The sequence below is a fragment of the Dipodomys merriami genome, unplaced genomic scaffold (assembly GCF_024711535.1).
Source record: "Dipodomys merriami isolate MVZ:Mamm:240054 unplaced genomic scaffold, mDipMer1.0.p SCAF_16, whole genome shotgun sequence".
Classification (NCBI taxonomy): Eukaryota; Metazoa; Chordata; class Mammalia; order Rodentia; family Heteromyidae; genus Dipodomys; species Dipodomys merriami.
Genome location: NW_027202937.1, coordinates 6921280 through 6948239, shown reverse-complemented (window position 1 = coordinate 6948239; position 26960 = coordinate 6921280). Strand labels below are relative to the sequence as shown.

The following is a 26960-nucleotide window of genomic DNA, read 5'->3' as shown; positions in this document are numbered from 1 at the left end:
TTAAAAGGGGAAAAATAAAACAAATATACCAATGTATTTAACTTTTTTCTTAGAATAAACAGATGGTACATTTTGATGAAAACATATTCTTGATTATATGGATAAAAGAAACCATATGGTATTGAGCCTTTTCAATTTCTAAGAAGGTAAATCTGAGTAAAATTCTTAGACAAACACAAATTAAGATTTATGGCTGGCATGACAAACAAGCTACATGATCTGCCATAAACTAGAGGAGAAGGAGTCAATCATGAGACCCACTATTCACTGAAAAGTCATGTCAACTATTAAGAGTCATGATGTATTCCTCATACAGGTGCTGGCCAATGCTCCACAAATCCTGCAAATGTTCTGTCCCAAGACAAAAGAACTTATATGAATTACACAATGATTCAACTACTCTCAAAGGGATGAACTTTTCCTATAAAAAAAAAAAGACTGAAATGCCACCTGCTTTAAATCAAACACTTAACTAACCTGTTGCTACTTAAATTGCACTGATAAATATTCTGGCCTAAATTGAAGGAAAGCATGAATGGAAATGTGAATCACAGTGAACGAGCCCTATCTGGAAAACGGCTATATACACTGACTTTTCAGTGTCTTAAAAGGAAAGAAAGAAACTAATCTGATTTTTGTTAGAACATGGATCATATGTTATTAGGAGTTACTAGAAAATCAACCATGTACTATAGTTTCAGCTGTTATATATTCTTTACACACATTTCAAAGCCCAGAATACTGTACTGTTGGTGGGAATGTAAACTAATACAACCACTCTGAAAAGCATTCTGAGGGTTCCTCAAAAAACTAAACAGAGTCGGGCGCTGGTGGCTCACGCCTATAATCCTAGCTTCTCAGGAGGCTGAGATCAGAGGATTGAGGTTCAAAGCCAGCCTGGGCAGGAAAGTCCGTGAAACTCTTATCTCCAATAAACCACCAGAAAACCGGAAGGGGTGCTGTAGCTCAAGTGATAGAGCGCTCGCTTTGAGCTGAGGAACTGAGGAGCTGAGGGACAGTGCTCAGGCCCAGAGTTCAAGCCCCACAACCACCAAAAAAAAAAAAAAAAAAAAAAACTAAACAGAGACCTTACCTACAATCCAGCCATACCACTCCTCGCCATCTACCCTTAGCACCAGGATATGACAAGGACACCTGAACATCCATATTCAGATTGCACTATTCACAACAACCAAGATATGGAAACAACCCTGATACCCCACAATAGATGAATGGATGAAAAAAATGTGGTACCTACATACAATGGAATTTTACACAGCTATTAGAAATGGATAGAACTAGAACAAACCAAGCTGAGCAAGGTAAACAAAGATCAGAGAGACAAATGATGCATGTTCTCCCTGATATGCAGGAGTTAGATTTAAACATAACAGGATATGACAAATTATACAAGACTCTAGACACCTATATACAGTGAGACCAAAAGAGGATAGTCTTAGGAGAAAAGCACCAAGTTGTGATACCCAAGCACCTCTTCATAGGTATATAAAATATACATGCTGAAACAAACTCCAAAGATAAGGAAATAAAGGAACCTTTTCTTAATTTCTTTGTGTTTTCAGATGACTCTGAATTCTTTACCTCGTATACAGTGTATACATGTGCACATCTGAGAGAAGATGGGGGAGAGCACAGAATCAATGGAAAATGGGTTGAAAAAGTGCAGCAGCAGAGCCCCCTGGCTGTACTGGACCTTGATGAAAGTGAACCACACAACTCGTGGACAGAGATGGGAGGGTGAGAATGAGGGAACAGATGATACTGTTCAAAAGGAAGGAAAAACATACTTATTACCTGACATACATAAAGGTAACCCCACTGTGTATCATCTCTAAAACCACAGTAATTAAAATAAAATTTTAAAAAATAACTAAAGCAAAAAAGGCTCAAGGTGTGGTTCAAGTGGCAGAGCATCTGTCTATCATGAGGCCCTAGGTTCAAACTCTAACACCACTACCAAAAAGAAGGAGCCCAGCACTGGTGGCTCACACCCATAATCCTAGCTACTTAGGAAGCTGAGATCTGAGGATTGAAATTGGAAGCCAGCTCAGGCAGGAAAGACTGTAAGGCTCCAACTAACTACCAATTAACCTCCAATTAATCACCAAAAGCCAGAAATAGAGCTCTTGCTCAAGTGGTAAAGTGTTGCAAGAAGCTCAGGGACAGCACCCAGGGAGAAAGGAGGAAGAGAAGGAGGAGGAAGATTGTTGCCTGAATTTAACTTAATTGTTGGGCATATCCTACTATAGACAGTTGTTGTTTTTTTTTAAATCAATGACAGTAATTTGGGAAGTTCATTCATAAATTCTCTCAGAATTCTCAAATATTTAACATGTATATCAAGAAACTTGAACTCAACTTATCTGAATGATCTAAAATTTATTCATCTTGAGTATCATGTCCTCCAAATTAATGTTTTAAGTTAACATATCTTTATATTTTGACCTAAGATTTGTCATTTGATGAACTAATTAGAAATAAAATGGTTCAGGAGAAAAAAAAAAAAAGAATACAAAATTGTTACCATCTTGGGATATTCCCGGACTCTGAAGACTTAAAGCAACAGAAACCCAAAGGGGGAGATGTCATCCCCAGGAATAATGTAGTGTCCTAAACCGTGGCTGAATGAAAGCAGAAGCAGGGTACATGAGCCTCCACCCTTGCTCTTGAATCTGCCGAGTCTACCGATAAATTAAGGCTGGTGAAGTAATAAATATTCATCTTAAGAGTCTGAGCAACATTACTGCTAAAGGCAATGCTACTGAACAGAAACAAAGACTTCAAAAATAATACTGCTATATTCTCAACCACCTTAAAACTGGAAATCTTTACATAATGCCTTTTCATTTAATAAGACTTAAGTCCTTTCTGAAAGATAAAAGTGCAATCTGAAGCAGGGCACCGGTAGCTCATGCCTGTAATCCTAGCTACTCAGGAGGCTGAGATCTGAAGATCGTGGTTCAAAGCCAGCCGGGACAGGAACGTCTGTGAGACTCTTATCTCCAATAAACCACCAGAAAACCAGAAGTGGTACTGTGGCTCAAATGCTCAAATAGTAGAGTGCTCACCTTGAGCTGAAGAGCTGAGAGACAGCACCCAGTCCCAGAGTTCAAGCCCCAGGACCAAGCAAAAAAAAAAAAAAAAGTGTAATCTGGTTAGTATATCCTCTGCAAGAAACAAGTGCACATCAAGGTTCTATTTTTCAGCCTTACTGGGTAATAGTTTTACTCAGGATGAGTCACCACTACCTCTAAACTCCATACAACATTGCTTCTGCTGTGGATTACCAGCAACACTGGGGTGAGAAGACACAGACACATGTGCAAATCGATAATCCATTTCAAAGGGTCCTCATTATTCCAGGACATTTCCATTGAATTCACATAAAACACAATTTTCATTAGTAAATGTTAGAAGAGTTTCATTAGGTTAAAAACTGAGATCAAAGTACATTTTATCTTCTACTTAACAAAATTTAAGTAATAAACACAACTATGTGTCAACCAAAACAGCAGGAATAATAAATGGTCATCAAATATCTTTCAGAGTAGTAGCTTTTTGTTTAGTCACAGAGCTTGAACTCAGTGCCTGGGCACTGTCCTTGAGCTTTTTTGTTCAAGGTTAATGCTCTACCACTTTGAGCCATAGCTCCTATTCAAGTTTGCAGATGGTTAACTAGAGATAAGAGAGTCTCACAGCCTCTCCTACATGGGCAAGATTTGAACGGCCATTCTCAGAATTCAGTCTCCTGAATAGCTAAGATTATAGGTGTGAGTCACCAGTGCCCAACTCAGGAAAATCTTTCTAACATTTCCTGGCTAACTTTCCTAATACAATTAAAGTGAGGAATGCTTTCAAAAATACCTGGACATCACCAATGTTCTCTTAATTTTAATTGTCAGATACTTTTCTTCAAATGTCTGTCTGCTCATCATTTTGGCAGGTGTTTCTTTTTCAACTGTTGCAGCCAGAATTTCACTTGCATTATGGCTTTATATGAGAATCTGGCAGTTCGGTAACCTCACCTTTTTTGAGTTCATGAAATCTTTATTGCTTGGATTTTTTACAAAATCTGCCATTTGACTTTGCAATTGAGTACAGTGATTTTTACATCTTTCCAACAATCAGTGAAACACTATAACTAATGGATGGGCAGGGATAGTATTCATCAGGGATGAATATTTGAGTGGGAACTAATTTTACACCTGGACAGTTCATTAGTGAACATTTTTATATTATGATGACTTGTCTCCCTATGCAACCTCTGAGACTGCAAAGCATTAGATAATGAATATTCAGATGACAAGGGCACCCATATATGAAAGGCAACAACATCACAGAAATACTCTGTCTTCTAACACTAGGAAAGTTTCTCTGGAGACTGGAAGCACATCCTGTCTGCATGCAGGATCATCATTGTACAGACAGCCTGAAAAAAATCATACTGGTGTGCATCCCACTCTCTGATAATGGAAATTATTTTAATCTGGCACCATTCACAAACCACAGTGGCAAGATTGAAATCTTGACTTAGGAATTTAAGCATCCAATATGTATCTGGCAAGTGCCAAAATCTAGAGGCTATGACATGCTTATAGGAAATTAAATAATATATGTAGCATATGAATATCATGCTTGTCCCATAAAGTAGACAGGGGGTTGGAGGGAAAGAGAGAGATTTGATCATGCTGAAGTAATGTTATTGAAATATTTGTTATGCCAGAATCCTAAAGTTCAGAATAAAACCATTTTATCTTTGAAGACTCATAAGAAACAAAGGTACTGCACAAGATGAAACACAGAGATGGAGAAACAGTGTTGAATGTTAAAACTTGCTTCTCTGAAATACACATGCTTCTCTAAACATGCATGGGGATGTCACAATGAAATCTTCCCACACGCTTGTATTTTTGCTATTTTTTTTTAAATTGCTTTCTCTGATCCTTAATGTAAAAATCTGAATTCCAAGCTGGGCACCAGTGGCTCAGGCTTGTAATCCTAGCTACTCAGGAGGCTGAGATCTGAGGATCACAGTTCAAAGCCAGTCTGGGCAGCAAAGTCCGTGAGACTCTTATCTCCAATTAATCACCAGAAAACCGGAAATGGCACTATGGCTCAAGTGGTAGAGCACTAGCCTTGAACTGAAGAGCTGAGGGACAGTGCCCAAGCTCAGAGTTCAAGACCCATGACTGACAAACACACACACACACACACACACACACACACACACACACACACACACACACACACACACACACACACACACACAATCTGAATTCCACTGGGAAAAATATACAAGACAAATGTGATACACACACACACATAATATATATGTGTGTGTGTTATAGGACATAGTAGTACATGCTTATAATCCAGAACTCAGGAGGTGGTGAGTCAAGAATTGAGAGTTCCAGGTCAATCTGGGCCACATAGGAAGACTCTATCTTGATGCTGCTGCAGATGGTGGTGGTAGTGGTGTTGGTGGTGGTGGTGGTGGTGGTGGTGATGGTGGTGGATGGGGGTATGAATGGACTACTTACCTAGGGTTCATCTCCAGACCCACAGAAAGAAACAGGAGAAAATAAATCCTCTAGAGTCAAAAGCCTGAGTTTGAACCCCAGCTATTTTATGTTCTAGCTGTGTGATCTAATTATGATTTCTGAATCTAGTTTCCTTATAGTACAATAGGCATCTAAATGCAATAGATGCCTTTTAAAAAATAAAACAATAATTTGTAGGGTTATTTTAATGTCCCAAACATAAGTGAGATATGAGACATCCTAAGACCCAAATTCTGTAGGGTAAATGTGAAAACACATCATGACAGCAATAAACAACATTCCCAAAGTCTATTCCAAAGATATCAAATCTATTGGCCATGTCTTCTCTAAAATGACAACATAAATAAGAAACTGATAAAAATCAGTGGTATAATAGTGAAATGATGAGTACTGCTCAATGACAATGCTCAAGATAATCCCTCAACGGATCAAGCAATTGAAAAGTGTGCAAACCCATCATCCATCTAGGTATGATACTGCCTTGCAACTATTTTCAGTTTCAATTAAACTTCCTTCTTGTTTAATTTAACCTTTTTCGTACTGTGTTTTCTTTGCAGATTCTGGGCATATGCATATATTTCTTGAAAATGTATGCTTAAACAACAGGATCTCTGTTTTCAATACAGGACAACCAGAAAATAACCATGTTCATCATTAAACCTTCATCAAAGCTGTTTGTATAGGCATGTGGAAATGGTAGTGATGGAGAGGCAGTAGTATAACACAAAAGTGGAGTATAGTATAAAACAAAAGTAGAGGCAGAAAGCAGGCCTGGATGTGAAAGGACCAGATCATCCCAAGCAGCAGTCTTCTCTAGACTTTGCCTTTGAGTCTCAAAAGATACTTTCCATTGTGTTGTCTTTCCCACATTCTACTGCACTGGACTGGATAACTTTCCGTCCTACATGAACCAAATAACCTGCTTCTCTAAGCAAAAAACTGAACATCTGAATGAGAAAGGCACACCAGATGATGGAATCACTATAGATCCATGCTTACCAACCTCAAATGGATATTGAACCCTGTCTGGCATTCTAGCTTCTCTAGAAACTCCTACTGTCCATGAGACCCATATCTCCAATTAACCACCAGAAAACTGGAAGTGGTCCTGTGATTCAAAGTGGTACCTAGTCTTGAGCCAAACAGCTCCAGCACCCAGACCCTGAGTTCACGCCCCACAACCAACAACATAAATTTATGAGGGTTGGGAATGTCATTCAATGGTAGAGCACTTGATTGCAAGGCCCTGGGTTGATCCCCATTATGGCAAATATATACATATTTTTAAATATGTTAAAGATCATGTTTAGCAAGAATAACAGACAAACATAGTCCTAATACTTATTCCTTTTCTTTCTCCTATTCATCCTCACTTTCCTAAGATTTTAATCTCCTAAAATTACATTTTCCTAAGTTATTATAGCTTGATACCCTTTATACCATCCTCTATGCTCACATAAATCCATATAAATTCATAAATACATCTATAACATTGTTAGCTGACAATAAAAGGCACAACAACAATTAATGCAATCTAGTGTGTGTGTGTGTGTGTGTGTGTGTGTGTGTGTGTGTGTGTGTGTGTGTGTGTGTGTGTGTGTGTGTGTGTGTGTGTGTGTGTGTGTGTGTGTGTGTGTGTGTGTGTGTGTGTGTGTGTGTGTGTGTGTGTGTGTGTGTGTGTGTGTGTGTGTGTGTTTTGTTTGCCTGAGCACTGTCCCTAAGCCTCTCTGTGTTCAAGGCTAGTGCTAGTGCTCTACCACTTGGAGCCACAAGCTCCACTTCCAGCTTTTTCTGAGTAATGTATTAGAGATTAGAGTCTCACAGACTTTTCTGTCTGAGCTGACTTGGAACTGTGATCCTCAGATCTCAGCCTCCTGAGTAGGTAGGATTATAGCCATGAGCCATCAATGCCAGGCCATAATATGTTTTTTTACCTAACAACTGTCATGGAAATTTCTCTTTGAATTCATATGGATATGATACTTGGTTTTACTGAGACAAGATCTTGCTATGTTGCCCAGCATGTACTTGAACGCATGATCCTTCCACCTCAGCTGTGCAAATACCTAGAGGTACAGACATACACACCATACCTGGATAGATACAATTATTTTAATAATTTCCTTACTGATGGGCATTTGGTAGTTCTCAGTGTTATAAACAATGATACACAACGAGCATCCTTACCTATATATTCTGTTAAAATTAGTTTTACCAACAGTAGACTGCCAAATCAACAGGTGTATACATGTTTGCATTTATCGTAAGATACACATTTACTTCTCTAGCTCAGTCTAATCTGAAATCCCAGCTCTAGTTATCAGAACTGCTACTGCCCAGAGGTCCAGTACACTCTGAGCTGCCAGTGCCAATGACATTTCCATTCCTTTTCTACTGATCTCTCAGAAACACCTGGCATCACTAGCCTGTACCCCTTGAAAACACCCTTTCTTGCTTGCCCTTCTCTTGCTGGCGGTCACTTTATCATTTATTTAACAATTTCTGTTCTATTTGGGCAAATTTTGGAACATTTCAGACTCTTTCTTTTCTCCTACATTCTTCTTCTTTTGGATCTAATCAACTCTATAGCTTTAAATATCATCCTTAAACACTAGCGTTGAAGTTTCATTTCCAGACTTCCTTCTTGGGCTCCTACATTTAACAATGCTCCCTTGAAGTCACATATCCCAATTCCAACTCCACTGCTACCATCTTTACACAGGCAACCACCATATAACAAATATCTCCCAACTGGCTTCCTTACTTCCCCTCCCTCTCACTTCAATCCAAAGGGGGCAAGGTTAGTTCATGACTATAATCCTTTAACTCTGCTTGGTTACAGATAATCAGATAAGTGAGAAAAGACTAATATTGTTCTATAATAGGGAAGCTGAACACATCCAGAAGCTCCTCAACCGGGAAATGTTTAGATAAACAATACCTTCCAAATACTCTACTATTGTTAAAAAGGATGAAATCAGATTTTCATCTATTAACATAGAAAGATAGTCACAAGTAGAACTGAAGGCATGGCATGTATAGCTATGTACAAGAGCACAAGGCCTTGAGTTCGTCCTAGTACCAGCACTAAAATACACACACACACACACACACACACACACACAAGACTTCAAACTAGCATAAATATAATATACTTAGATATATACACTATATATCCTGGTAAATATGTCAAAATATTAACAAAATTTCTGTAGTCAAATCATTTACAATATATTAGGGGAAGTGCTACATCTTTAAAATTCTCATCTCTTGGTTCTGGTAATCATTTCTTTTGCTGAGCATAAATTCTTAATTTGATGTAGTCCCATTTGTCAATTCTTGCTCTTATTCTCTGGACAATTGAAGTCCTACTCAGAAAATAATTACCTGTGCCAATATCTTCCAGAGTTTTCCCTTAGTAGCTTCAGAGTTTCTGATCTAACATTTCAAATCTTTAAGTGGGAGGAGGATGGAGGTGGTAAGTTTGATTAAGGTACAATGTAGGAAAGTCTTACAATGAAACACTTGCTTTGCTAATTAAAAAAAAAAAACTCCTTTTAAATTTTCATGGAAAAGTCAAGCTTTTGAATCCATACCTTAAATTTTTTAGTTTGCTTAAAGCAGGATTACACATTCACCATCTTTATTCCAAGTAAATATCTTAGAGTATTATCTTAACCATATTTTTGCCCTGGAGAAATCAATGATAAAGAGGAAGTCTCAGAAAAAATATTTTTATGTGTATGACAGTTTACCAGTATGATATATTCATGAATTATACTGAAAATATATCCCTTGAAATCAAGGGAAACAATAGGTTTACACAAAGAATTGCCCCACAGATTCCCAATAAAAAAGTGTTTAATTAAAATATTTGTTGACAGTTGGTTAGTGTACATTCTAAAGGAGAAAAGAAAATCAGTGTCACTGCAGTCTTTTGAGAACAAGAGCTGAATATGCAAATTAGCCCAAAATGGAGACTCATTATCTTTTTTGCACTTCAAGTGTGCTTTTAAGCACTGTAGGTATACACACACACACATACAGAATCCACATATATCTCAACAAACCATGCACATCATCTGTTCAGAACTGGGAAGCGCATGCATGCTTCTACAACATTAAATGGAAGGCAGATGGTAGTCTCTGATCAACAGACATAAAATAAAACCATTCTAAGTCCTACTTCCTCCAACAGTCCTTCTAATTTTTTCTTTAGAAAAATATCAAGCAGTTTTTCATTACTGTTGATTTGCAACTCCAAAATTACAATGAGTAATGCAAAAGAGGATTTCAAAGAAAGAAAAATGTCTTTTGGCACAGATTTGCTTTCATAGTCTTAGGCAGGAGATAACACTAACTTTGAAACTCACAGCATACTGTAGTTTTATCAGTATCTAATGTGTAAATTAGCTCTTTCTATAACTGGAGGTTTAGCTTTCAAAATACATAATTACTGATCATTTTGGTTTGCATCACATTTCTTTTGCAGGGTGAAATGAACTAAAACAGCTGCTACATCCTAATCGCTTTATAATGTGCGCAGAATTTCTATGAGTATTAGAAATCAAACCTATAGCTTCCTATCAAGCAGAACATATTCATGTGTATATATGACCCACATTATTTGGAAGAACAATTATTAACTTATGAAATTATAATTTGAAACATAATGAAGTCATGCTTATGGAGACAATATTACAGCTCTTAATGGGGTCAAAGACACCAGTCCACAACAATCAGCTCCCCCACTTTCCTGTACATCAAGAAAGCCCTTTGGGTGGAAAAGTCCAAGTGTTCATGCTACCACCATTCTATGCAAGGATCGAGCCCTCTATTTTTATCTTGGGAGATGAATTTTTAGAAGGTGAACCAAGCCTGGCCCTCTGCCCAGAATTTCTGGCAGCCGACAAGCAATCTTGTTTTACTTCTGGTCCACTTTCCCTTGAGCTAACCTTGTATACACAGAGAGCACCCTGATCTAGGGAACTTGTACCATGTATAATGATCACTAAGAAAGCTCTGATGATTTTATTAACCATGGAACTTGTATGTATAGTTCTTTTTAAACATATTTCATGGAAAGAAATATTAAAAATCTTGCTTCCTAGTATCCCCTTTCCAAGGCTAGGAGGGAAAAAAATATCAGTTTTAAGAGGATCTTTTTCCAGAAAAAAAATTATTATCTAGGCAACTGCATTCAGGGATGATGGAAAACTGAAGAGAATCAATGAGATATCTAGTGAGCAACAGCAACCAACCAACCAAAGGAATATAAAACAAGGCCCAGGAACCACAAATAATTAGTATACAAGATATACAGTGAATGACTAAATGAATGTTATGAAAGGTCAGAGTAGTTGCTGCTAGTCAGGATGAGGTGAAATCTGAGTGCACACAGGCCTAATTCTCCACTGTGAAAATTATGAACGACATATCCAACATCTTTAGAATACCGTTTCTAAAGTAAGCTGGACAAGAAAATGACTGTGATTCACAATAAATTTGTGTCTAAGTTTATTTTCTATCTGTTCTTCTGCATTTTTGTCTTCCAAAATAAAAGTAATTGAAACTTTTATCAACTGACAGTATTTCTCATCCAGTACAGAAATTGAGTTGGGGATCCTAGAAATTCTTCTCCACTAGTGCCGTAATTTCTGGGGTCCCAGTCCTAGCCCCAGGCCCACTTTTGTCTCTGTGCCATTTGCTTACCCCCGGTTTACATTCTACTTCTGTCCTTGCTTTCTATCCAAAAAACCCACTGTCCATGCCTAATAGTTCAGTACCTGGCTTCCTGGTTCCAGATTTCCTAAGTTTCATTAAACAGATTCCAAACATATACTTGAAGAATGTCACAGGGAAGAACTTAAGAAAATGTATTATTTTCCTAAGCAAAAGGCACACTAGCTCAACTTTTTATTCCAAAAGAGAGACTTTTCTTCACTATTCAGGAATTTTAACTATTCTTTGTAACAATTAACTCAATCTACAGTTCATAGAAGCCCTTTAATCTTGTCAGAAGATTTTAAAACATAACTATAAAACCAGGTAAGTCTCAGAGGCCTGACATCATTTACAAAGTAACACAGAAAGAGAAGACTGTCATTCATGTATGTGTTATGAGCTTTAGGACATAGGTAGAAAGGAGGAGCAGATGATAGATTGCGCTGATTAGTGACACACACACACAAAAATTTTTCTTAAAAACTGAGGATGAGCCAGAGCTGTGAATATACACAGTGAAGGAGGGCTTAGATTTGGCAACATCCATTGTAAAGTCTGCCTTAGTAACTGTCCTGAATGCAGAACATCCTTTCTCTCATCTTTTCCCCACACAATTTCTTGGTCTTTGAAGACTCAGTTCGAGTCTGTTGTAACCCTGGTCCTGTCCACTTATGTTCTTCATTACTACCACATTTTACTTTAACAATTTTTAGAAGGTTGTCATTCCCATTACATCATGACATTCTGGAGAGAAGCAACTGTGTCCTGTCACCTAAACCAGGTGATAAGAGCAAAAACAGTAGCTATTCAATAAATGTCTGTTGGGTGACTGTCTGAATAGATCCTATTAGTAACAAAGCAGTGTAGAGAAGATGGAAATCACAGGGAAAGTAGTGTTTGATGATCCATTAGGGAGGTACCAGCTGAACCTCAATATGGATCCAAGGGAAGCAAGTGTTAGCAGAACCAAATATAGTTCTTGCCCTTCAGAATGAAAATCTGACAATGGCTGTTTGGGGTAATAATAACAGGTTATTAGTGTCATTAGCATCATCTCATGCAATGGGTTTATTAAAACACTAATTTATATTCTAAACTTATAAAACAAAATGCAAAGGGAAAGGACAACTCTATTCTCTCATGCTCCAGTCCCCCTTCCACGCACAAAAGACACTTAACATGTTATTACACTTTAAACAAAACAAAGTGAAACAAATACTGAATGCAACTGAATAATTTAGGCACAAACAACCATTTCATAAAGATACTGAGTATTAAGCACAGTATTTGGGGGGCTATTATTTTGTTTTGTTGGGTTTTGTTGGTTTTTACCCTAACAAGAGGAATCTAGGTGAAAATAATAAAATTTTTCAACTTAAAAAAAGATGTTGAGGAGCTCTTGTGAAGACAAGATTTAGAAACAAGTGTTTCTAAACACTGCTGAAACCAAACAAACCATGAGTTAAGAACATTCCTTCCTAAGAGCTAAGCTCATCTTAAGGGGAACTCAGGGCAGGCAAATTCAAAGCTCTACTGACAACATGACAAAACACACCTAAATAAAGAAATGCCACACTTTCTTTGGAGCATTTTTCAAAAGAAAACTTTTGCAATTGCTCATCATCATTATTAGTGAGCATGTGCTTGTTGTCCAGGTGGCTGTGTCTAGCACTAGCAGCATTTGGTCATAGGGGCCTCTTACAGCATTCTTAGAAACTGCTCCTCTCAAACAGGCAACAAGACCTTCTTCAGGGCTCTGTCTCCTCTGCAGAGTTTGTCTGTCTGTCTGCATATCTGTATGTATATAATCTTGTTTGGGTTGAGTTTTTGGTGCTGGGGCTTGAACTAAGACTTTATGTAGTTCTACCAGTGAACTATACTCCTAGTCAAACAAATCCTAAGACAGGAATTGAACAGATTTGGTTACAAATTAAACTTCTCTAAGTTTCAGAGTCTCTTCATTCACAAAATTGAAGGTAGTGTTCATTCCCACACAAGCCTACTGTGAGAATCATGTAAGGCAACACCATATACCTGACCAAGGGCAAATGCCTATTAAACATTAAGGTGACCCATCTCGGTACTTCCTTAAGGTCCTGCAACCACCAAGTCTTCATCCTCCTTCCTCCTTTCTTCTATTTGTTAGTTCTCATAATTATTTGATTATTCTGTCTCCTCTAAGTTACTCTTCTATTTACTTAAAAATTTCAAAGGAAGGTTAAAAAATCTTATTTGTGTGAAACTGAATACTAGAGAAGCCCTCGTATCTCTCCTGCACTGTGCAGATGACAACAGGAGCCTGAAGCACTGAGGTACGTCTATGGACTCTGGGCATAATTAATGCTCCACATCAGTAGGAAGACTTAAATAGTACAAATAGTTTCACATGTTATTTCACAAATCACAGACTTCAGAACAATTTATATTTAAATATGGCTTCATAAAAAAAAGTAATTTCAAATTCTCTTTGGCTCTAAGTAAAACTGTTATAAGTTAGTGACACCATGTGGTTACATTTTGCTTTGCATTCTTAGAAGAAAATGTGATTGTAGGCAAAGTTGCTCTAGACTAGTTCTATTTTGATATCAAAGTTGTAGGACGAAATGGAGGGACAAAAAAATGAACAAATGCAACAGTGGTACTCAATAGACACTATGTTGAAAATGAACTATAAAATTTGTGGGTGGAGATGGAGGAAAAAAGGAATGTACTCTTTACCAATTTATATAACTATAACCCTTCTGGTACATCACCTTTATAACAATTTTTTTTAAGTTGTTGGTAGAGGAAAATCTCAAAGTATGAATTAAAATAATCGTGTTTAAGGTAAAATTATCCCTGCTTCTTTTATAGCTGAATTAAGCATTGTTTGAATGAGAAGCTCTCGGGCCACATAAAGAAAGTATAGAGGCTCAGTATAACTCTAGCTAGGATTTGAAACCCCTCTGGTGAAGCACTGAACAAAGCAAATGTGCCTGTCTTTAACAGTAAATAAATGCATCAGTGCCTGGTCAGAGGGAAAGGAAGAGGAGAGAGATGAGAGAAAACACGCATGCTGTCCTAAACATTAATATGGCAGGGAGAAGCAGCAATACTTATTTTTCATGTTTATTTCTCTAGATCTACAGCACTGTGTAGGTACTGTAATCTAATGAGAACAGTGAGAAAATGATGCTGTGTCTAATGACAGCAGGGAGGAGGGGACCAGGAATGTATAGAGACAGTAAAAGAGATGAAAGGGCCTTACACTACAAAACTGTACAGTTTTAGTATTCACCTAATGAGGCCTCCTGCAGTAGACCAGCTACTATGAATAACATGCAGTGTATATACCAAAGAAAGTCTAAACAGCTAAGGCAATAACAAGAAAATGTCAAAGAAACCCCTCTGTATAACTAGCAAATGCTAATAAAAACCTCCTACCTACCTCCCTAGGTAAAACAACCACCCTCCATCTCTTGCCCAAGCACTATCACAGTGCCATCTTTACAACAACCATGCACTCTTAGAAATGTGTGTTCTGAACGTATCTCTCTCAAAAGAGACACAAGACCTCAGCATCAACAACTCTGAACACACTAGATGCTGATGCTGCCTATCCACTGAAGACAGCGACAAATGGACAAGAGATAGGGAGTGAAGGCAAACCTACTTTCCTCTGCTGGTGAGGCATGCCTAACTTGTTGCTGTACCTGGGAACAGCCATTTCATGACATGCTTATTATCCCAACAGCCCCTAATGCCACCCAACAGCAAAAGACAGGTGGACAGGTGCTCTAGAATACTCTTTCTTCGGTAATACATTTGGCACTTCATAATTTCTCATTCTAAGAAAATAGGAAAAGGAAGGAAGGGAAACTACAACAATTAAAACATTCAGCAAGACAAAAAGAAATCAATGGAACACACTAGAACTCAGCACTTGATAAATGTGGCCAGTCACATCGGTGTGATGAGAAATCCTTAAGAGAACTGGGCAAGGATGCGTACATCTCCAGTCCTTAGCCACTCCTGAGGAAAAGGCAGGCAGGTTGTGAGTTCACAGCCAGCTGAGCAAAGGGAAGAATGAGACCCTATCTCAACAACAATATATAAACAAGGGTCAGGCATGGTGCACAAAGCTACTCCAGAGGCAGAGATACAGACGACTGCAGTTTGAGACCAGCCAGGACAGAATAAAGGCTGGTGTGATCCCATCTCAAGTAAGCTGGGCATGGTAGCATGTACTAACTACCTGGGAATACTATGGTTCTAGGCTAACCCAAGATAGAAAATAGAAGATCCTGTCCAAAATACAACTTTAAAAAAGGACTGAGGTACCACAAAAGATAGATATATACTGGATGATCTTTTTTATTAGTTTGTTTTTTGTTCCAGCTCTGGAAAATTGTGCACTCTTTACTTTTCTCCAGTTTGTTCTGGCATGCTTCTAATGATATCAGAATCACCTGGATCAATGATAACCAATGTGCATACTCTGTAGTATTTCCCACATGCTATGGTGATGGACACCAACACAGTATAGTATTCTACTTCAGATTTCCTCAAAGCTGGGCAGTTGTTTGCGAGGATGACTTAATTTCCCTTTGCTTATCTTGGGGTTCATTTCCCTAAAATCAACCTGTCTGACCTTTTCTGCTTGACTCAGACATATACTAGTTATTGCAAATGATGGGATCTGTGTTTCTTTGGGCCTGGCTTACTTCACTTAATATAATTTTTTTCTTTCATGAGATTATTTCTAACATATTTATAAGATGATTTCTTTGTTGCTTTGTATGTCCCTCCCCCACAGTATAACCCCTGCTTTCACTGTATTTGATGTTGGTATAATTTGTGGAGGGGAACGAAAAAAACAAATTGTTTAAATAGGGATACAGGTGGACCCATTGCAACATTGAGATGTTATATTGAAAAACAAACTTTACAACTTTGGGGAGGGGAAAGTGGGGGGGGAAGGGAGGATGGGAAGAGATGGGAAAGGGAAACAAAGGAGGAGGCAACAATGCTTGATAAGAAATGTACTCATTACCTTGTCCATGTAATCGTAACCCCTCTGTATGGTATTTTCACAATAAAAAATAAAATTTAATAAAATTTTTAATGTAAAAAAAAATTCCCTTTGCCCTGTCTGATCATCTTCAGAGTCTGCTTGCACCCTATCACATACTTTCCGTTTGTTTTTTTCTTTTCTTTTCTTTTTGGTCGGTCATGGGGCATGAACTCTGGGCCTGGGCGCTGTCCCTCAACTCTTCAGCTCAAGGTTAGCGCTCTACCACTTGAGCCATAGGGCCACTTCCTCCACTTTTCATAACAAGTTGGAGTCTAGAGTTGATCAACTCCAGGGACTTTCTCATCTTCTTGGCAGCCCCCATCTTCCTGCCTTACGTGAGAGAGGACTCACAACCAAAAGCAGCTGACAAGATGGCCAGGTAGAGAGAAAACTTAATGGATGATCTTAATCAACTGGGTGTCCCTACCTGAATCATATATATGTTAAAGAATATTCTGGCTACACTGAAGGTATTTTTTTAAAAAAACTATATGAAAATACAGCATTCTTTCTAAAGATGATATAAAACAAGAAAGCAAGCCAGGCCCCAGTGGATCATGCTAATCCTAGCTATTTGGGAGGCTGAGTCTGGGAGGATCACAACTTGAGACCAAGCAGCAGAAAAGTTTGTGAGACCCCTTCTCAACCAAGAACTGGCACAGGAGCACACATCTGCTGTCCTATCTATAACAGGAAGTCTAAAATAGGCAGGATCATGGTTCAGGCACATGCCCTGGCAGGAAGCAAGACCCCATCTCAAAAATAAGCAATGTAAAAAACAGGTTGAAGGCATGCATCCACAGAACAACACCTACTTTGCAAGCATGAAGCTCCACATAAAAATCCTAATACTGCAAAAATAGAAACCATAAAAAGCTTTGATCCTTTTTAAAAAGTACAATTCTAAAAATGTATGTTGTAAAAAATACCAAAAGACACTAAAAACTAGTAATATGGAATACATTACAAACAAAAAAGCATTATATAGAGATTATCAATATAAAGTTTTCACAAACCAAAGGGATAAAGATAATCATCCCAATAAAAGATAGGTAGAATACTATAGGATTTTCATAAGTAAGAATTAAATGGCAAATATTCAAAGATATATATTAAGTCATTGATAAAGAAATTCACAGTAAAGACTACTATTATAAGCCATAAATTACACTGACAAGATGTTCAAAATGCCTGCATTTGGGGTTGTTTGGAGAAAGGAGTATCTTCATGTTCAATCAATAAACACTGAGTGGAGTCTTTTGTCAAATATATATACATTTAGTTCATATATAGTCCAAATATATATTGCCATAATTTAATAATTAAAAACAAAAATCCCCCAGATACTTAGCAGGCAGAAATTGGGAAGATAGAAGTTTGAGGTCAGCCCAGACCAAAAAAAAAAAAAAAAAAAAATAGTGATATCCATCTCAACACGCAAGTTTGGCAATGGTAGTTCATGCTGTAATCCCAGCTACTATGTCTTAGGAAGGAGGATCACAGTCTAAGCTTGGCTCTGGACAAAACAGTGTGAGACCCCATCTGAAAAATAAAGCAAAATGGGTTGGGGGCATGGCTCAAATGGTAGAGTGACCTTGGCAAGAGTGAGTCCAGAGTTCAAACCCTTGTACTGCCAAAAATAAACATTAAAAAATGGAACAAACTTAGTTGTGTGTTAACCAAGCTCATGCTACTGATGCACAAACTTGTTTTACACTCAAATGCTTTAAACTGTCACACTTCACACTTCACTTTCTCAACACTCTATCTTCAGTAAACCACATTCTTTCAATTCTCAAGTCTCTTTGGTCGGTCCCAGCAAGGATTACCTCGGTCATCTTCTCTTTCCTTCCTCTCTCAGCATCTACTCTTTCCTTCCTCTCTCAGAACTCTGCACATTTCCTCTACTTAGCTCCTAGATTTGACACCAAGGTCACATTTGTACTATCAGCTACCATTCACAGGAGCTGCTGTGGTTTGCGTATGGTTTGCAGGTGTCTCTTGATCACTATGTGTCTCGAAGCTTGGTCCCAGGGCAACAGTATGGAGAGGTGGGATATTTACAAGGTAAACAGCCAGGATAGGAGACTGTTGTAATGTAAGCTACCCCATGAGCACAGGCCCTTCCGCACATGACATGGCCACCTCTCTCCCACATTATCTCATAGCCAAAGGCCAGCATCTTGTTATGTGGATCTCCCAATGATGAGACCCACTATTCTTTATAAAGAACCCAGCCCGTAGTATTTCATTTCAGCAATATGAAACAGATCAAGACAGAAGCCATGTTATCGAGACTTCTCATAGTCTAGCAGTATTATATAGCTGCCAAATTAATGGTACTGTGTTGAGAAACAGCTGGAAACCATAAAGAATATGGCCAGGGTATGCAAAACTGCTATTCCTTACTAATCTAAGAAAATGATTTAAAAAGTGGGAGAGAGTTTATTATTTATCCAAGACAATTTCCAAGGCAGTAGAAACTGCCTTTATTGAGAAAGAGAAGGCTGACTAGACATAAAATTGTTCTGAGGTCACAAAAAAAGGTTGTTCATAAGCTAGGGACTGTGGCTTCTGGCTACATAGATGAGTCCCCACTTACACAACAAACATTCCTAAAGAGTCAATCACTCCCTCCTCAACTCACAATCATGGCTGAAACAATTGCTCTGGTTTGAATATTACCTTACTGGTTTGTGCCTGGTTGTGACATTACTGAGGTAAATGCTGCTTACTGCCTAAAATACACTGCACAAAGTAGAAAAATGGCAAAATTTATATTATACTATATATTTTACCAAACTGAAAAAAATGTTTTATCAAAAATAAAATATATAAAAGCTGTGGAGCTGGGAGCAGTAGAACATCCCACCTCCAGTGAGATCCAGCCCGAGCCAAAAACTCACAAGACTTCTTTTTCAACCAATAGCTGGACATGGTAGGACACGTCTGTCATTCCAGCTATGCAGGAGGCTGAGATTGAGAGACTTGCAATTCCAGGACAGCTTAGATTAGGAAGGAAGGAAGGAAGGGAGGGAGGGAGGGAGGGAGGGAGGGAGGGAGGGAGGAAGGGAGGGAAGAGGGAAGGAAGGGAAGGGAAGGGAAAGGAAGGAGCTGGGCATTGTGGCTCACACCTATAATCTTAGCTACTCAGGAGGCTGAGATCTGAGGATGGCAGTTCAAAGCCAGCCCAGGGAAGAAAGTCTGCAAGACTCTTATATCCAATAAACTAACTTAGAAAAAGCTGGAAGTGGTGCTCTGGCTCAAATGGTAGAGTGCTAGCCTTGAGCACAGAGAGGCTCAGGGACCCAGCCCATAAATAAGTAAAAGGAAGGAAGGAAGGAAGGAAGGAAGGAGGCAGGCAAGCAGGCTAGAGATTCCATCTTAACAGAAGAAGCTGAGTGTAAGGTCCACCAGGAAGGCGCCTCCCTCCTTTTGGTTAAGTCTCTGCCCAGTACCTGCATTACCTAGTAACTGGCACACCTGGAAGCAGTTACCTCCCCTCCTCCGAGGTCACATCCTGGGCTGCCCCTGGTCACACCTCCCATTGGACTGGGGAAGGGTCCCAATGTGGCTACACCTTACCTCACCTGGCCACACCTTCTCCCCCACCTACTTACACCCAGGCTGGACATTGGCACGCCCCTTTTGACCATATGGGTCTCCACCATACACAGTGAGGCAGGCAGTTCGTTAATAAAACTTCTCTTCCTGCCTGAATACCACGTGGTGTTCTCATTCATCGGCACCTACTTTATCTTACACTGAGCATAGTGCACCTGTCATCCAAAGAAAGAAGGGAAGGGAGGAGGGGAGAGGAAGGAAGGGAAGGGGAGGAAAGAAAGGAGAAGGGAAGAGAAAGCCAGCCTAAAGATTCCATCTTAACAGAAGAAACTAAGCATGGTAGCGTGTACTTGTCATCCCAACAATGGTAGGAAGTATAAAATAAGAAGATCATGATACATTTGAGGCCCTGGCAGGAAGCAAGATCTTATCTCAAGATAACAGCTGCAAAAAAAGGGCTGGCTGTGTGATTCAGGGCTAAAGCTCCTGCCTAGCAAGGGTGATTCACTGAGTTCAAACCCCAGTATAACCATGGACAAACAAACTCCCGGAAACATGCAAAAGTAATGAGATTATTAAGATAAAGAAAATTATTTCAGGCAGGCTTGCGATTGCTATATATACACTGACAATACAGAAAGTACCAAAAAGACTCATCCGAGAAAAGAAGCTACTTTCTCACAGGCGAGCCACCACAGACAAAGATGACCCACAGGGTGGCTCTCTTCCTCTGAAGGTCAAACTCCAGTTGAAGGCCAATTTCAGTTAGGAGTTTCAGAAATTAGGAAAAATAATAAAAGCAACTACTAATTACAAAATCTCCACTTTAGATCAGACACTGTGCTCAGCATTTATAAGCAACAGCAAATTCATGAAGAAAGGCTTGCTCCTGCTCTTTATGGGTACAGATACAATACCTCACCTTGGTTGCAATGCAAATATGAGGGGAAAGAGAATTTGGTAGGAGTAATATCTAACTCCACAGCCCACAGTTTTTCTACTATACGTGCTGATTTTTCTTTTCTTTTTATATATTTTTTAATTTCTTTTTTTAAATTTTTATTTATTTTTTTATTGTGAAAATACTGTACAGAGGAGTTACAATTAGATGGGCAAGATAATGAGTACATTTCTTATCAAGCATTGTAGCCTCTTCCTTTGTTTCCCCTTCCCATCCCTTCCCAGCCTCCCCCCACCATATCCCCACCCAAACCTCCCACCACCACCACCAAAGTTGTAAAGTTCGTTTTCAACATGACAACTTGTACTTCTCATTGTTGCAACGGGTCCACCTGTATCCTTATTTAAATGACTTGTTTTTCCCCTTCCCCTCCACAAATTATACCGACATCAAATACAGTGAAAGCAGGGGTTATACTGTGGGGGAGGGACATACAAAGCAACAAAGAAATAATCTTATAATTGCATTAGAAACAAAGGCATGAAAGAAAAAAAACATTTAAATACTTATCTTAGGGTTCATTGTCCTAATATCACCTTATCTGAACTTTTCTGCTTGACTCATACATATACTAGATATTGCAAATAAGGGAAACCATCGGACCTATGTTTCTTTGGGCTTGGCTTACTTCACTTAATATAATTTTTTCCAAGTCTTTCCATTTCCTAACAAATGGGGCAATGTCATTCTTTCTGATGGAGGCATAGAATTCCATTGTGTATATATACCACATTTTCTTGATCCATTTGGTAGGAGTAATATCTAACTCCACAGCCCACAGTTTTTCTACTATATGTGCTGATTTTTCTTTTCTTTTTCTTTTTTTTTTTTGCTAGTGCTCAACCACTTGAGCCATGCCTACAGGCCCACAATGCTAATTTATATGTAGTTCTGCCTAGACTCAGACAGCACTAAAATATCTCTTTTGTCAATACAATAAACAAAAATTTTCATCAATATGTGACACTCATATCCTCAAGATTAACCTCAAAATTCAGGTTCCTAAAGAAAAGCAGAGAAAGCAACCTTTACACAGTACACAGCCACTTCCATTCACAGAGCCTTCCACCATTCATACATACGTTGATAAAAATGAGCTAATAAGAGGGCTGGGAAGGTAGCTCAGTGGTAGAGTGCTTGCCTTGCATGCATGAGGCCTGAGTTCGATTCATCAGCTCCACATAAGCAGAAAAAGCCTGAAGTGGCGCTGTGGCTCAAGTGGTAGCGAGCTCACTGAGAACTGAAGAGCTGAGGAACAGTGCCCAGGCCAGAGTGCAGGCTTCACAACCGAACAAAAAAATAAAATGAGCTCCCAACAAACCAATTACTAAATGGGCAAGGGAACTAAAGAGGGACTTCTCAAATGAAGAAATAAAAATGGCAAAGAAACACATGAGGAAATGTTCATCATCCCTGGTGGTGAAGGAAATGCAAATAAAGACAACCCTGAGATACCACCTTACCCCAGTCAGAATGTCCCACATCCACAAATCAGCCAACGACAAATGCTGGAGGGGATGTGGAGAACGAGGAACGCTATTACACTGCTGGTGGGAATGTACACTCATACAACCACTTTGGAAAGCAGTCTGGAGGGTCCTTAGAAAGCTAAAGATTGACCTCCCTTACGACCCAGTCATACCACTTCTAGGCATCTACCCTGAACAACAGGAACCAATATACAAGGACACGTGCACCTCCATGTTTATTGCAGCACTGTTCGCAATAGCTAGGATATGGAAACAACCTAGATGCCCCACCACAGATGAATGGATCCAAAAATTGTGGTATCTATACACAATGGAATATTATGCAGCCATTAGAAATGACAAAATAATGGCATTTGCAGGGAAATGGATGGAGCTAGAAGGAATCATGTTGAGCGAGGTAAGCCAAGAACGAAGAGACAAACAGTACATGGTCTCCCTGATAAGTGGATGATGAATCCAAAATGTTAGGTGATATGACAAAACTAACAGGACTTAAGAAACAAAGAACTCCCACTCATCTGGTTGAACCACTACTAAATATCCCCATGCTGCTGATCACATATATGGTATATAACATATGAGCACCGTTATATATTACAGACTGTGATAGACAATTTGCTCCAGGAAAGTTAGAATGAACTTGTGACTTTAAATGAGCATCATTATTCCACAATACTGTGAATTTCCGGAAATTAAGTAATCACTTAATCACAATCAAAAAAAAAAAAAAAAAGAACCTTGGGGAAGGGAGGGAGGGAGGGGATGGTAGGGGGAAAACGATGGAGGGGGTAACAATGTTCAAGAGGAAGTGTACTCATTACCTCACTCATGTAACTGTAACCCTCTGTATAGTATCTTTACAATAAAAAAATTTAAAAAAAATAAAATAAAATAAAATAAAATGAGCTAATAAAGTACACACTAACATTTATATCATTTCACAGTCAGTGCCCTGACACCATGCAACTCATACTAACAATTACAGAGAACCTACTGCATATAAGGTCACAGTCTAAGTACTATTCAAAAATACTAAAAGATAAGAGTCTATATTTCTTGCCTCTAAGAATCTGTAATTCTAGCGTTAGAAGCAAGACAAACATGCAAAGTACACTTAAGAATTCAAGAATAAAAGTGACATATAAGCATATTATTAACATAGCACCACTGAATACTTACATGCCAAGGAAATAAAGCATTTTTTGGTCCAGTGAAGTTCCTAGATAACATGCCATTCTTAGCATTCTTGACTATTGCAAATGACAAATGTAGTTAATAATGTCAAAATGTTAAAATGGATATAAGGATTTAAAAATCTTTTAGAAGTGGATATAATATTTTCTTATTTATATGGATAAAGACTCCTTCCTTGATGGAGGCATTATTCAAGTGATGGAATGCCTGCCCAGAAAACCCTAGGACTATTAAAAGAAAAAAAAAAACTCCCTTTTCTTATCATTACTATCTCCAACACTACCTCCACTTAGTTTTGTTTAGAGTCTGGTGCTGACATACAAAAACAAAGCTGGTATCACGAATACAGCCAAGATCTAAACACATCAAAGTTTTCTTGGCACTATCAAAGGCCTAAAATGAGACATAAAGTAAGGAAAGAATATAAATAATATCCATTAATAAAGAACAAGTATGTTTTCTAAAAAATAGAAGGCACATGCTTCTATCCTTAGAAATGGAGCTCAGGGGAGTAAGGCACCTAAACTGTTTGGGCTGGTATTATATTCATGATGGTTTGTTCTAGGCTCATGTTCTTATTGTTCCAAATTAAATACAAACATACTGTCCTTCAGTCCCTATCAGATACTCTGACTGATATGCTGTTTGTGTTTTAATACCCTACTATCATAACCTGACTCAACGCAGACTTGATCTCCTCCTCCACATGTGGGCCCTCCATCCGCTCTCCAAGTATCCCTTGGCAGCTCTTAGAATTGGAATCTTCACTCAATCTCTTGTCTCTTACTTTAATCTATTCAAAACTCTTCTGATAAAAGAGCAACTGCTAGACCTGAAACACTTTAGTCTTTCTTTGGAGAAATGAAATGGATTTTCTTCATTTTCACACAAGAGAATCCCTGGGTAACAATTTTGTGTCCAGTCATGCCCATAATAAAAAAATATATAGGGGATGTTTTTTACTTTACTAGAGGCTGAAATGGTTTATGGAGTTCTTGTGCCGAATGCTGTTAGATCCTGAGGTCAGCGAGTGTAAAGGTGACCTGCAACCAGGGGACTGGGGGCAGTAGGACATCATCGGCACTTCATCAGCCTCAGCAGGAGGCTAGCTAAGGTCACAGGGGGAAGGGGCCAGCTCTACACCCCCTGAAGCCCTTCTCTTCTATTCCTGCCCCACCTGGACTAAATGAACTCAACCACTCTATGCATATGACCTCTGGATTCGAAGGCAAAGAATATCAGAGGGTAATTTCCAGTGGGAAAACTACAGAAGAACAAAACTGCAGCATTTGAGAGGGTGTTAGTGACCTTTCCCAACTCCCAAACTCATTAATTTGTATAGGTTATGCAGAATTTCAGAAAGTTTAAAAGATGGTTTATTACTAAAGGGAGAATACGATACACTAGAATAACAGCTTTTGGATACTTTTTAAAAAACTATCTTACGTAGGGTTGCAATATAACACCAGTTAGGGTGGTAAGGAAGGAGGAGGATGTGCTGAGGATGAGGGAGGAGTAGGGGAGGATGAGGAGAGGGTGTATGGTAGATAAGGGAAGAGTAAGGGACAATGAAGAGAGGAGGAGCGGAGGGTTCACTGAGGATGAGGGGGGAAGCAGGAAAGGAGGGGAGGGTGCACTGAGGGTGAGGAGTAGGGAGAGAGGGTGCACTGAAGATGAGGGGAGAAGTAGGAAAGGAGGGGAGGGTGCACTGAGGATAAGGAGGAGAGGAGGAGATGGGGAGGGTGCACTGGGAATGCAGAAGGAGGGGAGGAAGGGAGAGGACACTGAGGATGAGGAGGGAAGGAGAGAAGAATACACTGAGAATGAGGGGGGAGTGGGAAAGCATGAGGGGAGGATTAAAGCCCACCCATTAAGCCTCCTTTGCCCCATGCCAACCAAATATAAAACACCTATTCTGTCAAACCCCCTTTGATGGCTACTGACTAGAGACAAATTACAGACATTTAGAAATGCACATGACATCCAAAGCTCTCCAGTCTAGGCATTGTCAGGAATGCTTCCAGAAATAATTCCCTTAGCTTTTGTGGGAAGAACACATCCCTAACATTATTTCTATTTGTAATATGTAGCATGGTGTTTAAAAGGCATTTCTACTTCTCATGTGTCCCCCTTGTCCTTTTTTTCCATGTTTCCATACATAAATTGCATATTAAATAGCTTCATAGTACTTCCTAAGTAATAAGACACATTATTTTCCTGAACTTTTCTTTTGATTCAGTAGCTGATAACCTTGAAAAACTCTTCTTCCATTAGAAAGAAAAAAAAAATGCTCGCTCCTTCTCAAAGTCGAAATCTCCTTAAATAAAAATTAAAATCATTTATTAACTATGAGAACTAACCTGCATACTCGGGCTGGAAAATACAGCTTTTGCCAAGACCGGCACAGATACTGTGAATGATCTATCACTCTGATCCAATCAAGTTCATCCATTGATACTTCAATAAAGTAAGAATAAGACCTATGAGGTAAAAGGTAGAGAAATTATTATATTAAATTAACAATACAAAGCTATACTTATATAAAACATTAAAAGGTACCAAAAATGCAGAATTCACTGATTACATTTTCTGCCTAACAATAAAATTCAGATAATAATGAAAGCTGTATCTAAGCTACTAGTAGCCAATAGTGTACCATTCATCACAGTGTATTAAAATTAGCTCTCAGCTTGTTTGTCTGCTTCATCCAACCATAAACTGCTGCAAAATAAGGACCACATGCCTGGCACATGTTAGGCTTTCAAGACATTGTTCTTTTCAAGCACAGCCAGGGTAATCTGGATATATACCACATTAGCAATTAGTGAAGCTGGGGATGGGGGGGGGGAGCGGGGAGTGCAGGCAGAGTAGGAAGGAAAAAAGGGGAAAAAGGAGGTATGGAGGGGAAGGAAGAGAAGCAGGAGGTGTGCCTTCTTCCTCCAGGGTCCTTGGCCTGGTGCTGGACCTCCTTTCTCAGGAGTAAAGCTGCCTTGGAATGGCTCCCCACAGAGGCCAGCTCATCTCCTGCTACCTCTCAGTCTCCCAATGTCTAACACATAAAAGCAACCTCAAGAAAAATAAATGACAATGAGTATGTGCTTCTTTGGGGTACAACTTAAAACTTGCTGGCTAATATCCTGGCAGTAATGAAAATAGCCTATCATCCTCCTCTAGTCAGCTACCCTGGACCATTACATGCTGGTCCCACACTGAACAAATCTATATTGCATTGTCATAAGACAAATTTAAATTTGAGATGCAGTTATTACTTGTACTGCAATATCAACAGGAACAATCTTGGAAGATTTAGGTGACCATAAATGTCAGGCTGCAGACCACAGTTGTGACCAGAAAAGGTCAGCTTATTTTGTGTCAACCCCTCATTTTCTTCT

General features: G+C 38.9%; 1 protein-coding gene and 1 pseudogene across 1 annotated transcript in view; both read right to left on the bottom strand.

The window, feature by feature from the left end:
* Btbd9 (BTB domain containing 9) overlaps window positions 1-26960 on the bottom strand; it is a 333829-nt gene that overhangs the window by 262581 nt on the left and 44288 nt on the right. The window contains exon 6 of the mRNA XM_070023845.1: window positions 25929-26048. Coding sequence (XP_069879946.1) covers window positions 25929-26048 — 120 coding nt within the window. The remainder of the gene's footprint in view (window positions 1-25928; window positions 26049-26960) is intronic.
* On the bottom strand, window positions 15696-16801 carry LOC138828103 (large ribosomal subunit protein eL30-like; annotated as a pseudogene).